At 43.8% G+C, this 15504-nt stretch overlaps 1 protein-coding gene across 1 annotated transcript in view; it reads right to left on the bottom strand.

The window, feature by feature from the left end:
* The window catches only part of STX12 (syntaxin 12), a 44532-nt gene that overhangs the window by 23886 nt on the left and 5142 nt on the right, over window positions 1-15504 (bottom strand). Inside the window, exons 2-3 of the mRNA XM_074976421.1 lie at window positions 9481-9550; window positions 3454-3553 (exon numbers count right to left, since the gene is read on the bottom strand). Of these exons, the coding sequence (XP_074832522.1) occupies window positions 3454-3553; window positions 9481-9550 (170 nt within the window). The remainder of the gene's footprint in view (window positions 1-3453; window positions 3554-9480; window positions 9551-15504) is intronic.

The following is a 15504-nucleotide window of genomic DNA, read 5'->3' as shown; positions in this document are numbered from 1 at the left end:
GCTCTGGCCGTGAGCTTTGCACAGAAGGAGCATTTCTGGGTGACGTGTGATTCCCCCAGGCATCTAATACATTGACTGTGCCCATCAGAGGCTGGCATAGCTTCGCGGCATGACTCACACTTCTTGAATCCTGAAGAGGACATTGCGGTGAGTCTTTGAGCTGTTAATAGGGTACTTAGCACCTTCTCTGTGCCTGTTTCCCCTCACGGACTCCAGCCTGCTGCAGCAGGAGGCCTCCTGGCCTTCACGTCCCCGGGTTGCCTCTGCTCCTCCTCTCGTTACTAAGACTTTCTACTTATATAATTTTTTTTTTTTTTTTTTTTGCAATAAAGAAACAAACAATTTAACTAAGAACTCCGAAAGAAAACTCTAAAACCCTGAAAAACTCTAAATACGCTGACTCTGGCTGCAGCCTGAGCAGATTCCGTCTGCAGCCGATAGCAGTTAAGAAGGAACTGGCGGGGACCGGCGTGCGCCGGCGCATGTGCGGTCCGGCAGAAACTGCTGGAAAGATCCGATCTGCGGTGCCGGGGCGAGCCCGACACCTATCGTGGAGCACCCACGGGGACACTCGAGGAAGAAGCAAAATTCCTCAGTGCTCAGCTTCATAGTTATATACACATTTTCCTAAATCTCATCACGTTCTTAATATATTCTTAGAAACTATTCTACATTCACAAGAGTTATAACACTGCATTTCTTGCCATAAGAATTAACCCACAGGAACACAGTACAGACCCAAATTTCCTTTGAAATAGTCAGGCATTACATATGGCTGCAATAACCAGGCACAAGTCTTACTTCAGGGACGAAGAAGTTTAAACTGTCGTCTTCTCAGATGACAAGCCTTTCTGATGAACAGCTGGGCCCTCCAGGCCTGGACAAGCACCCTGGGTAATTGCAAGGGCTGAAGACCCAGAATAAATTTTCACTGGGAACCACACAGCTCTTACAGGGGCATCCCACTTAAACCATCCCACTTTTGGCAGGGCACATCCAGGACACTCCACTATTGTGTGCTGAGCTGGCACAAGAGATACCTTTGAAAGGATGACCATGAACCCAAGCTACTTTCTTGCAGCAAGTTTCTTCCCCCTTGTGCGCCTACGTACACCTCCAAGGGCAGCTTCAATAGCATCTGTATCACCAATTCTTCAGTCTGAAGCAGTTACTTTTTGTTCTAACCCCACACTAGCTCTTGCAAGTCACTTTCTTTTTGTAGGTTAGCCATCCTTGCCATACTCTTCATCTCAGAGTTCAAATCTGCTTGCAAACTCACTACCAGAAGTCACTGGTAACAAATGACCATCTTCCCCCACCCCTCACCCCCTCCCCAAGCAGGTAAGCTAAAGTCTCATCTAGCAAGGCAAGCATCTGCAATCACTACCTAGCAGCATCTGCCGCGCTACGGCCAGAGAATTGGTTTTGCTACAGAGGTATTGCCCGCTGACAGTCACAAGAGTTGTGGGGAAAAAGATGGTTATGAGCGCAACTGTGTGATGGGGTTGCTGGTTATGCTGGGAGTGAGGGAAAGGCTCAGCAGCCCAGGAGCTCACTTCTCATCTGTCTTACACCCCCTAAAGCTTTGTATCTCATGCTTCAGGTAGCCACCTGAGGGCAAGGAAGAGATTCCCCAAAATGTTCTTTGGGAGAGCTTTTGTTTTTCACTTCTCCCTGACTGGAAACAGGACACAAGACAGAGAAAGCCAGAGCTCTGAGCATTCTCTCTTGGGTGCTTGGTGGCTGGCTCTTACTCACGTGGTCAGAGATAACCGACTGTTATGTGTGACATCAAAAGAGTTTCCCCTCAGGTCAGATGGCAATAATCTTGGGGGATTTTTGTCTTCCTCTACAGCATGTGGGGACATATCACATCCCATGATTATCTCGGTATAGCTCACAATTATTTCCTGGATGCTGCACAGACCCAGGGCACTGGTACATCTCAGTCCCCCTTACTCTCTCTGCCTATGATATATCAATCTAGTCACTTGTGGGCTTCAATACTTTGGTCTATTGTCAGCTTTAGGTCTTACGTAGTAGGAAGATGTCTACAGCTCAAGGCTGCTGGTGGTCTGTGATTACAGAAGTCAGACTAAGACTGCTGCTATACTACTGCTCTTCCATCAGAGGTGCCATGGTAATGAGGTGATTGATAGCAAGCTAATGAGGCGCTAATGTGCATACTCAGTGCCTCATTAGCATAATGATGGCCACATGAATTTTGAACTGCAGACTTCAAATTGCAGACAGACAGTGAGGATGGGGGCAGCTTCGAAATAAGTACCCCACTTTGACATTCCCTTGTGCCAATATAGTTCTGTGGGAGTAAGGGAATGTCGAAGTGAGGTGCTTATTTCAAAGCTGCTCCCACTGTCACCGTCAATGTGCAATTCTAAGTTTGCACTTCTAAATTCATATGGCAGCAATTATGCTAATGAGGCACTGAACATGCACATCAGCACCTCATTACCACGGCTTCTCTGACAGGAGGATGCTAGCATCGCGGCAGCCTAAGTAAACTAACAGTCCCTTTTGTCCTTAAACACTGAGAGCTGGAAGCCATCAGGAAACTGACATATACTATTCAAACAGTGCTTGCTCAAATGTCTGACCCAGAAGGCAGTGGATTTGTGCCGGCTCCTACAGTTTCAAGACTGTTCTTTAGTAAGCTGCTCACTGAAGCATAAAATTCCACATGGCACTTCTAGCGCTCCCAAGGTGAAGCAGGTTTTACACCCGTTTTATGGCTGGGAAAATTAAGAAGCTTCTTGAGGCCAAAGAGGAGCTCAGTTTGCTTATACTGGATGATGCTGCACAGCCAGCCAGGGTGTGACTCTGTAGTGGACCAGCTTGCTGCATATTAATACCGTATATGGACACTGCTACAGTGCAGTGGAACTTCCATAGTGCTCTTTCACATCCCAGTGGTGGTACTCCATGAGTACACAGTGGAACTTCCACTACACTGCAAAAGTGCCCAAGTGGGGCACTAGTGCACAGCAAGCTGGCGTGCTGCAGAGTCAGACCGTGGCTGCTTGTGCAGAAACAGCCACTCTGGACAAGTTCTCAACTGCAGAGCCAGAGTTAGAACTTGGAGGTTCCAGGGTATTCACCAATGATCAACATCTGAAACAGCTGCTGATTAGGGTGCCAATAGCCTAAAGGTCTCTTTACAAGAAAGCTTCCTAGTTTACCATATACCTAGAAGTCTGTCACCATGACAGAGTGATCACAGAGCCAGGTTCTGTTCCAGTTTCCTTTGTATTCTACCAACTCTTGCTCCAGTCGTCGTTACAAAGGATCTGCTCTCTTGAAACAGACCACCCTATCAAGTGACCTAGATTTGCTAGCTCCTACTTGTCCTATAAAGACAAGTTACCGTATTTCTTTCTTAAGAAAAACATTAGGATAGTTTTGATTCCTTTCCAATAAAGCTTCACCCCCACAAACCTGTTCAGAAGCAGACAAGGGAAGTGGCAGCGATCCTAGCTCCTTGAGGTACTCGTTTGTCTCCTTGGCAAGCCGGTTTGCAGAATGCTGTAATTGTTGTCTAAAATAAAAATACAGGTTTAAGTAGTTTCCTCTGAATTAAATTTTTAGTGCAGTCTCCAAACAATTAACAGTTGTCACCAAAGCACACAAGGTTTCAAAATTGTGCACATTTAAGTGGTACATTATGACAATTCAAATGATTGCAGGTCATTAAATATTAGGAGTTTCCATGCCAAGAGGGAAGAGGATTCTTCAGGGTCTGCAGAAGCTTGCAGAAGCTTACTAAGCATCAGAATCAAATAACTAGAATAGCCTTTACCTGACAAGGCTCAAGGACCATTTTTTGAGTAAGGAGTTGCAGGCATTATACACATCGCATAGTAGACAGAGCCTTCCTTTGCTCAAGGTGAGAGGAGGCACTGGTAGCTTCACTTTGCACACATTTTGTGGACGTTACTTATAAGGGACACAATCTAGCTAGATTAAGGAAAGTATTTAAAGTCATTTCAGGTTCTACATCTGCTCTAGACCCTCTCCTAACTCTTCTGGCTCAGCAGTCACTTAAAGATGTTTCTCTCCTCCTTGTTGCTGTAAGGGACACAAAAACCCCAAAGGAAACAGCATATACCATGAAACAGTGAGAATGAACACCTAACTCCACAGAACTGCTGCCTATTCAAATCTTTTCACTAGTCACCTATGGAAAACATTTTTACATAGAATTCTTTAAATACTGAGTCCCATTTGCTTTGGTTTTGCTTTTATTTTGATGACTGTACAGTGACAGAGAAAAGCCATGGCAGTGGCGGCGGAAGAGAAACGAAAGCTGGCTCTTCAGAGATTTACAAGACTGGTTTCTGGAGCCTATGAATACTATTGTCCCTACAAGTTAGGATGGTCCCAAAATGCTTTGCAGTAAGAAGTGATCTTGCTGTTTAATAGACAGTCAACCATAACCTACGGAAAGTCCTCAGTTGTACAAAGAGTCCAGCAGCAGCAGCAGCAGCAGCCATGGACTCAGCACCCACTGGTGTCTGATGCCACTCAATATTTCCTTCCATCTTTCCCTGTCCAGTGCAGAGTGGCTTAGTTTCTGTAGACTAGCTCTGCACCAAATCTACTATATGATCTCTCCGTTCCCTGTGGGGTCTGCTTCTCCCATTCAATGCATCCATTATGCCAAATGGCAGGGTCTTGATTTTTCGTTCATTCTGCAAGCATGCCCAAATAGCTGTAACTTCCCTTGCACAACTTTCTGCAGTATGTTCCCTTTTGGCTGTATCTTCGTATATAGTTCCTCACTGGTGACCTTCTGCATCCATCCTACTCTCAGGATCTTTCTATAACAACTCCTCTCAAACACCAATATTCTTCTTGTCAAATCTTTCATTATCACTCATGTCTCACATCCGTACAACATGCTGCTGAATACACAGGCTTTCAAGATACTTAGCTTTGTTCCTAAGCTAGCAGCTTTGCTTTCCCAGATTTTATCTATCGCCTTCAAACTCGCTCTTGCTTCTGCTGTTCTAGTTGCTATTTCCTTCTTACAGTCTCGATCATATTGGCTGTGTCTACACTACCCCAAAATTTCGAAATGGCCATGCAAATGGCCATTTCGAAGTTTACTAATGAAGCACTGAAATACATATTCAGTGCCTCATTAAAATGCAGGTGGCCGCAGCACTTCAAAATTGACGCGGCTCATCCAGACGGGGCTCCTTTTTGAAAGGACCCCAGCAACTTCGAAGTCTCCTTATTCTTATGTGCTCATAGGAATAAGGGGACTTCGAAGTAGCTGGTGTCCTTTTGAAAAGGAGACCCGTCTGGACAAGCCACGTAGCTGCAAGCCGCGTCAATTTCGAAGTGCTGTGGCTGCCCGCATGCTAATGAGGCACTGAATAGGTATTTCAGCGCTTCATTAGTAAACTTCGAAATGGCCATTTGCATGGCCATTTCGAAGTTTTTGGCTAGTGTAGACACGGCCATTATGCTGTTCCCCAGATAGGTGAACTTCTCAATGTTCTCTAGTTCAATCCCATCTACGCTGATCTTCCTTCCTATTTCCTTATCTCCAAATACCATTGTCTTCATTTTATTGATGTTCATAATCAGTCCGTACTTCTTCCCTTCCTCGTTTAGCACCTGCACTGTTTTCGCTAGCTTCTCTTCATCTTCCTCCATGATAACTGTATCATCTGCAAACCTCAAGTTGTTGATGCTTTTCCTGTGAACAGGTATCTCTTCTACCTCTTCCTTGATCTTGCCCATCATGCTCTCTAGATGCATGATGAAGATATTTGGTGATATCTGATCTCCTTGTTTTGTACCTCTATTCATTCTAAACTAGCCTCCCAACTCCACGCAGGTTCTCACCGCTGCCTCCACATTGTAATTGATATCCTTCAACAACTGTATCAGTCTGCGATGCACTACATGCAACTCCAACACTGCCCAAGTCACTTTCTGACCTATACTGTTAAATGCCTTCTGAAAAAAATCAACAAAGCAAGTGTAGATGTTCTTGTTCTTTTGTCGAGCTTTCTCCGCTATTAATGTTAGTGACAATACCTGCTGTATGGTACTTTCTTTCCTGAACCCCACTTGCTCTTCTGCTAGGTGTTCTTCTATCTGCGATCTTAAACTCTCCATCTGTATCATTATCACCACCTTGCCTAGATGACTTGTTAGGGCAATTGTTCTGTAGTTCTTGCACTCCAATGCACTTCCTTTCTTATGTATTGTCACTAGCACAGATCTTGTCCATTCCTTAGTTGCCTTCCCTTCTTTCCATGCTATATTAAATAGTCGGTGTGTTTCCTGAATCATACTTTCTCTGCCTTATTTGATCATCTCTCCCGTGATCTTATTTCCAGGGCTCTTGTTGTTCTTTAGTCATTTCACCACTCTTTCTACTTCCTCCTTTGAAACCATCAGTCTCACTCTTGGTGCTCAGTGGAGATATCTTTCAGTTCTTCGATTAGTCTCTCTGAGATACTTGGGTCCAACCGTGCTTTGTATAGATTGATTATACTAAAGTAGAACTGTTTGTCACCAGAGATTTCACGACTGGAAACCCCACACATCATTGATAAGCTTACCACATGTGCTATGTTAAATGCATCCCAAAGCTCCCAGACACCTTGCTGTCATTTGTACTGCCTTCTGCCCTAAGAAGGAATTTGAAGGAAGGAACTTGGAGTGCTATCACTGCGCAAATGGTTCAGTTTCCTGCCATATGCATGCAGAACACACCCGTGGGTTAGCGCATAGGTTGGGAAAAGGAAGGAGAGGGCTAGAATAAAAGTACTAGGAGATAAATTCATTGGCATGCCTGCAAGGCACCAAGAGAGCATCTATCAAACACACAGCCCAATAATGTATATGGTTGAGGAGCCAGGGTTAGTAGAGTTTGTGGTGCTGCACTGCATATTCTAGCCCACACTAGGTAAACTTTAGAGATACACAATAAGTTAATGAAGATTGTGTGAACCAGGATTTCTCCACGCTGGTGTGCCAGTACAGTTGAGGTGTCACCCTTCAAAGCAGTTTGTTAAGCTCCAATAATCTGAGTGAAAGCTGAGGGCTTTTCTCTAACATAACTACATTACCTGGAAACAAAATTCATTAGACTGTTACCAGTGATTAGTTCTTTAATCCAACCATTAAATCCACATCAAATCAACTGTCATCTAATTGAAGCACTCAAGCATGAGCAATGGTGTCCTGCTCACATTCTAAACTTTTTCAGAATATAACATTCCATATGGAGTGCAGAATACCATGTTCTGTATGCACCTCAGGGGTCTACTATAAATGACAGCCCTCATTTATTGTGTCATTCTGAATTTCTAAGAACTGAGACAACAGGAAGAGAAGGGGCTCCCCCCACCCCTCTCCAACAGGGACCTTGTTTTTAGAAGAACTGGCTGGAAAACTGGACGTTCCATCCTGTGACAGATTTCATATGACAAATTTTTCATCCCAAAAAGAGAAAGTCAAAGCCATCCGATCTTTAATGGACAGGGATTTGCAGAAAATCCTGTTCGGGGAGAACCAAACTAGAAGTTTTTGGCTTGCTGCCTGGAAGGTTTTGCCTACAGTCAGAAACTGACTGGAGTCTTTGAGGCAGGCAGCCTTCCTTTAGTTTTCCCTGATGGAGAACTGAAATTACCCAAGGAAACTGAATTTTTTTCCCAGAAAATGTTTGGGAAATAGAGGGAGCATATTCCTTTGGAAAAATCATAACAGAAGCTTTGTGATCAACTCTAGTTACTAGGCATTTCTGTGCACTGGAGAAAACTCGATACAAATAGATTGGATACTGGACATTTCCTTTCACAGAATCTGTACCATGTGATTCTATGGCCATTTAGTTCAGGATCTTCACCACGTTTTCTAATATTTGATCAGTTCCCATTTTAATGCCCAAAACAACTGGGATTCTTCCATTTATTTTTGGAACTCATTCCAGGCATCAGACTGAAGGGTTCCTAGGTTTTTATTTGATTTTTCCTTTTAACAGTTTCCTCTCATTACTCTTAAGTTACTTTTCTACTGCTTGCATGCTTCAGTTATTTGTGTGCTTGAGTACACATGTAGTTGTTGTTCAGGACACGTCTGCGACATGGTTTTGTCAACAAAAGTTATGCCACTTTAAAGTGCATTTGCACATTCACACGACTTCTTGTGTCAGCAGAGGACAACCTCACTATTTGCTCTTCCATCAATACAAAGAGCAGTGCACTGTGGGTAATTATCCCACTGTGCAACTGTCCACAGGGTGCTTTGGGAAGGGTTTGCAATGCCTCACAGGGCAGGTTTCTTAATTCTGTCATTACAGGGACAGCCTACTAGATTGTCAGACTCTTTTCAAACCGAGTGTGTTTGTGGGAGGGGATGGTGCAGAAGTGTATGAGACAGTGGGGGAGGGGTGTGTGTGTGCTGGAAGAGAGCGAGCATCAGCATGCTCTTGCAAAACTCAGACAGCAACAAGCAGCAATCAATACTGAGGTAGGGAGAGGGGGTACCCCCAACATCAGACCTCACCTGCATCCCCAGCTCTACACAGCACAGCAGTCACCCTCTGTCCACAGCAGGACTCCACATTATTGATTTGTCCTCTGCTGTCAGAACTTCCTAGAGCTTTGCAAGGGGAAGGGGCATAATGTCTATGGAACTGCAGTCCATAGAAGCCAAGCTGAAAACTGTGAGCACAATGGCCATGCGTGGGATACAAACAGCAGCATCTACACTGACGCCGTCATTTTAAATTTACCACAAAAAGCTTTATGACTCGTCAAGGTGGTTTTATTTTGTCACAAAATAAGAGGATTTTGCTAACAAAACTGTGTAGTGTAGTCAAAGCCTGAGATAACGTGCGTAACTGCCTCTGGTCAGTCACTCCAGCCTCTCTGGGAACCTTGCTTGTTCTTTCTGAACTCCCTGCAGTTTGTCTCCCAGTTGCATGGTTTTCTCTACAGCGCCTGAACTTACATTAGGTATTTTGACTGCATTTTTTTTATTGCTGCTGATTATATCCTTGCCCAGTCTTTTGGGTTTAGAGATGTCTCTCCGCCATCAGATTATCTTGCTCATTATTTCTAATTTAGGATCCAAGAACTTTTGAGTGATATTTACATGTTCTTCCAAATCATACATGAAGCTTAAAATAGTACTAGCTCCATCACAGATCCTGCTCTAATCTGCAGAAGCCTGACCACAGCATGTTACCTGGCTGTTAGGCCCCTTTGATTATGGCCCTTCCACCCATTTTTGATCCATCTGACAGTATCAGTATCAAGCAGATATGAATGGCTTTTGATCCCAGTACAGCTACCAAATTCCCTTTATCACGCACACACACTACCGCCACCTTCCCATCATGCTGAGTTTTGTTCAGGATACTGATGACTAACTGGAAGAGACCCAGTTCCTTTCCATCATCCAAATGCACACATACATGTTTCTTCGCATAATACTTACAGGTTTTCCTGCAATTTGCTGGAATCCTGTTTGGTTCCAAGCTGGCTCATCAAATTCTTTATCTGAGAAGCTGAAGAGAAGAGTTTGCAATGGCTTGGTAATATGTAAGGAAAGGCTGGACCATTCTAAATCAATGAGTTATACCCATCCTCTTATTTTTCTTGACATTCCCTTTCTAGCTTCATTACCATCTCTCCCAGAGGAAAGCTGCTATTAAGTTTTGCTAAGGTTTGCCTATCGCTGTAAGATGGACCTTCAAGATACCTCCTGCCTCAGTCTAGATAGAAGAAATGGGCCAAAGATGTTAACATAAGCCAGTCACTGTCCAACATTAGGCAGTGTTAAACAAGGTCTGCTTAGTACCGTGGCAAATACCATTAAACATTTTAACCTTTTAAAGATAAAAAGAAAACAAGTGAAAAAAGTTTGAGATGTAAAATATCAAAACAGCCAGACTGGCTCAGACCAAAGGTCCATCTAGCCCAGTATCCTGTCTTTCTACAGATGCCAATGCCAGCTGCCCCAAAGGGAGTGAACGGAACAGGTAATCATTGAGTGATTCCCCCTCCTGTCAACCATCTCCAGCCTCTGACAAACAGAGGCCAGAGACACAAATCCCACCTGTCCTTACTAATAAGTATTGATGGACCTCACCTCCATTAAGTTATCTAGCTCTTTTTAGAACCCTGATAAGTCCTGGTCTTCACAACATCCCCTGCCAAGGACTTCCACAGGCTGACAAATGGAGAGAGAAATCTCTGAGCTGCAATTTATTTGTGAATTCAACTCCATTAACCAAGGATTAAACAGAGACTAGGAGTGGCTCACACCTTACAAAAGGAGCTTGTCTGCCCTAGGTGTTAACATCTCCACATTAGATTGAGAATGGGCCATATCCCACTCCCGACTCTGTCTTATTTGACCTGTTTTTTCCTCTGTTCATACACACTGCTGACAAAGGGCCTTTTTCACCCTGACTGAATAGACCTTGTCAGCTCTGGCCCTCCCTTTTTCCTGGGACCCCACTCTTTAAATACTCCTCTGAAAACACCCCCCATGCATCTGATGAAGTGGGTCTTTGCCCATGAAAGTTTATGCTCCAAAATATACGGTGCCACAAGACTTCTTGTTGTTCTTGAAGATACAGACTAACACGGCTACCTCTGATACACAGGCCGACTGTGTGCTGTGTGAAGAAACGCTTCCCTTGGTTTGTTTCAAACCTGCTACCTATTCATTTCATTTGGTGACCCCAGTTCTTAGGTTATGGGAATAAATAAGTAACTTTTTCTTATTCTCTCTCTCTATACCCGTCATGATTTTATAGACCTCTACCGTGTCTCGTTTCAGTTTAGAAAAGGGCAGAGAAAAGTCCGAGTCTTTTCAATCTCTCTTCATATGGTACCTGTTCCAACTCCCTAATTATTTTTGTAATCTTTCCAATGCCAATATCTTTGTTGAGATACTTAAGTAACAGAGAGGGAGCCATGCTAGTTTACATACTATCAAAACAAAAAAAGCAGTCAAGTAGCACTTTAAAGACTAACAAAATAATTAATTAGGTGAGCTTTCGTGGGACAGACCCACTTCTTCAGACCATAGCCATACCAAAACTGACTGGTATGGCTATGGTCTGAAGAAGTGGGTCTGTCCCACAAAAGCTCACCTAATTAATTATTTTGTTAGTCTTTAAAGTGCTACTTGACTGCTTTCTTATTAAGTAAGTCTTTCATTTTAACAACATCCCGTTTTCTCTTTAGCAGGAGAGGGGTCTAGAAGGAAATAACTGCACTCTTGGGGAAAGAGAAGGTAGTTGATAGGGGCTGGTGTTGTTACTATTGCTGCTAATCCTACTTTGTCTCAGGTGATGCTGGGATTCCACAGGTCCCTCTCAGGATCACAGTAACGAAGGGCACACTTCCCGGGAAACAGTGAGAGTTGCAGTCAGGTGGAAAAGCTTGTTATGGTAGCCCCCCTCTGTTTTCCTCACAGTCTCTCTCTTTGCAGAACCAAAAAGGGAAGAGATGGGTGGAAAGGACAATTCCCTTACTGCGTCCACCAGTCAAGCCTACTAGTGACACACGAATTTTTGTCAATTTTTTGTTCTACATCTTCCAGTTTTACCACTCAGGATATCAACACATTCCTTGAATTATTAAGCATTGCCCACCTTTTCTGTTTGGACTGATTGAGTCTCTCTTTGGTCATCTTACTCACTTATAAGTCTTTATTGAAAATAACTTGATCTACTTTCCATTTTAAAATTTTTAAGCAGGCAAAAGTTATACATAAATTGTCACAAACTACCTTACTCTAAATCACTTTTTATGATAGACCAAAGTATGTGTCTGTGTGTTTGAAATAGTCTGATCATTGATTTATAGAGTGCTTACAAGTGATTAGAGTTTTCTCAAAGGGTTTATTAAAATAGAGGGGCACCACCAATTTAGAAAGTCATATTTCTGAGTTTACCTGTTGATACAAACATCTAGTATTGCTGTAAGAGAGAAAAGTTACTTTTTCGTTTTGTTTACTTTAGACCTATTGTCTTCAAACATACTTGACTGGGCTCCCACTTCTTTGTTTCAATAATAGTTTACATGCCCCTCCCTGCCAGGTACGCATCCCAGCACACAGCACTAAAGGCTGAGTGGAGATCAGCAGCTGCTGGCCAGGAACCCACTTCTGAAAGAAAGACAGGTTGAACCTCTCTAGTCCAGCAACATCCATGGTCCAACATGATTTGAGTTAGCCAGATGTGTGGCCAAGTTTCCCACAGTCCCATTTAGTTTGTTTACACCCACCAGTCCTGGCTGTCAGTATTCTATACTTTTGTTTAGCTGTGATTTACCACAAAATGTCTTAAGAGCCCATCAGCTTTGGAAACACTGGTAATGCTGCTGGACAACACTGACCGCCCACGTTTAGCAAATTCTCTGATTCCCCGCACTAGTCAGAGTGGTCCCCAGGGTGCCGGACTAGAGGGGTTCAACCTGTACTGCAGGAAAAGTAATATTTGTCAATATCACTTTTCACACCAGACTCAAGGCTTATCTATCTCACTACAGTAAATTGATCTAATGTACCCAGTTTCCATAATGTGACTAGCATAATGAAAGTCAGCATTGCTAGATCCACTTACCACAGGGACTATACTATGCTGTGGCAATGGAATAGCATCTCCTGTCGACTTCCATTACGCTTCTCCCCACTGATTCAGCATTTCTTCACAAGACCCACTATACCAACACTCATTGCATTGACTGCAGCAGTGCTGATCTACTGACAAGTGATGACATACCCTTAGTACCCTACCCTAATGCTTTCTTTCACCAGGAGGGGGGTGAAGCACTGGAACGTGTTACCTAAAGAGGTGGTAGAATCTCCATCCCTAGAGGTTTTTAAGCCCTGGCTTGACAAAGCCCTGGCTGGGATGATTTAGTTGGGACTGGGCTTGCTTTGAGAAGGGGACTGGACTTGATGACTTCCTGAGGTCTTTTCCAAACCTATAATTCTATTCCACTGCCACCTTTACTTCCATGCTGCTGCTGCCACCACCCTAAGGCTGACAGCCCACCATGTCCAGGTGAGGGACTGTGAGAAGGAAAGGAAGAGCTTGAACCCAGGTTGGGGTGGGAGTTGTTCCAGTTTTCCCCTTTACCCCATCCCCACTCTCTGGTGTGTATGAGCAGCGCCACCCCTGGGGTGCTGACAGACCTCTTAAAAAGCACATAGCTCACACCTCCCTTGTTCCATTCCCATACTTCTCAAACCATAGCTTGAGAACCACCACTTTAACCAAAAAGTGCTTTCAATAGTCAGCTTCAGTCAGCTTTTCCTATTTGTGTTCATGAAAGACAGCAAGAGGAGAGAGAAAAAGTTAATATATAAGCCACTCAAATGGACGAGGACTCAAACAAGTACATAAAACTACTTTAGACTTTAACAAAAAAGAGTAGTTTAAGTTCATGGTATACCACTAAACACTGTGCAGAACTTAAAGTGCTAACCCTTCCTTACTACATCCAACTCCAGCTACAATCAGGCCAGTTCTGGTGCTGAACAACAGATGTTCATGGTTTCTTAGCAAGCAGTGTAAAAGCCTGATTAAACTTACAGGACAGATGCTGGCATTATAGAGCTGGCCACACGAAGGCTGCATCTACACTAGCAAGTTCCTTAAAAAAAAAAAAAAACAAAAAAAAACAGGCCTTTTCTGAAAGAACCGGCAGAGTGTCTACACACAAAATGCCCTCTTTTGATATTAAATCGGAAGAACGCAGCACTTTTTCCCATTGTCCCTCTTCCTCTCCCAGATGAGGAAGAGTGCCTTTTTCCAAAAGAATGTGTGTAGATGTCCCAGGCCCCGCCCCGCCCCCCCCCCCCTTTTTTTTTTGAAAGAGCAGTATTCATGGCACTGGATTTTTTTGATCCCCAGCCTGTTCTTTCAACAGAGCAGAGGCTGCGTGGGTGCTCTCTGTTGAAAGAGCAGATAGATTTTTTTGATCCACTTTTTTGTGTATGGAGACGCTTTTTCAGAAGAGGTCTTCCGGAAGAACTTCTTTTGAAAGGTCACTGTAGTGCAGGCATAGCCAAAGCATCTGAACTGGAAATTCAGTCAACAAATTGATCTGTTCCATGCAGCATTGTCCAGCATGGTTCTTTGCCTGTGCATCACCTGCAAAACAATTGCTGGCTTATTAATGTGAGCAGCAGATAGCAGCCCATGATTTGGGAAGAATCTGACCTTATCTGATCACTGATACTCTGGTGACTGGGGTGTTCCATTTGAGCTACTGGAACATTTGGTATTTGCAGGTCATCTCTGAAAACAAGTGACATACTGGGAAGGAGGAAGAATCTTAGAAGATGAACACGAACAATCTGCATTTGACCAGGCTGATCACGATTCTTCAAGTCATTCCATCATTTCAAAAGAACATTAGGCCCAGTCTATACAGAGAATTTGCACTATTTAAAATGATTTGTAAATTTAATTTAGGTTGTAAATCAATTTAAGTTTAGTTTAATTGGTGTGACTTCTTCATTTAGATTGGGTCTTGGACTGAGTCCCTTTTGTTGGGTTTGCTCATTGATAGTGGAGTGTATTTTAACTATACTGAATAGCATTTAACAATTTTTTTTACTGTAATGCCTAACAGCACAAATAGCACATTTGTGGCTTTAAGGAATAATTAAATACTGGAACTCAGAACCAAGCTTGAGAAGCACATTGATCTCTTGGCGTTCTACTTTGAGAACTAATAGTGCATGGGGAGTTCCTTTTACATCTAAGATTGGGGTGGGCAATAATTTTTCATGGGGTGACGGAAACCACTCCAATAATTTGATAAGTGGTCAAGGGCCACACTCTTCTGTGACATTAATGGAGTAGCGCGGGTTTGTGACGGAAGTTGGAAGCAGAAGATAGCTTGGGGTAGTGGACTGTAGGGCAGGAGGGCGTATGGGAGGGAGTTCTAACCTACAGCAGGGAATTGGGATGCAGAGTCTGAGAGGGGGTATGGGTAGAGGAGCAGGGGTACAGAGAAGTAAGGTTAAAACCTGGGGCATGGGTGCTGGGGTGGGGTGTGAGCGTGTGCCAGAAGTAGGCTCTGGCCAGACGACAATTATCTAGGCTACTCTTGACCAGCAGGTCCCTCATACAGGGTCCCTGGCTGCTCCACCCCCACCGCAAAGTAGTCAGCTGTGGGACTATGCTACAAGTCTGGGACAGTGGAAGAGATGACGCTTTGTGTACTGCCATCACCCTCACTACTGTATTGTAGTTTCCACAGGCTGGGGCAATGCATGAAGCCTCTCTTGCTCCACCCCGCCTCCTGCCCCCAAACATTGCAGTAGCACTCAGAGCACGGCCACACTGAGCAGTGAGTAGAGGTGAGGTAGGCAGGAAGCCTGCCTGAGACTCCTGCTAAGCTATGAGCTGTATTTGGTCCACAGGCCATATTTTTACTCACCCCCACTAAGATTAATACCTATTCTATGGATTGACAACATCACAGATCT

This window comes from Carettochelys insculpta, chromosome 24, assembly GCF_033958435.1.
Source record: "Carettochelys insculpta isolate YL-2023 chromosome 24, ASM3395843v1, whole genome shotgun sequence".
Classification (NCBI taxonomy): Eukaryota; Metazoa; Chordata; order Testudines; family Carettochelyidae; genus Carettochelys; species Carettochelys insculpta.
Note: the sequence above shows the minus strand (reverse complement) of the source record. Positions and strands in the feature narration are given on the sequence as shown.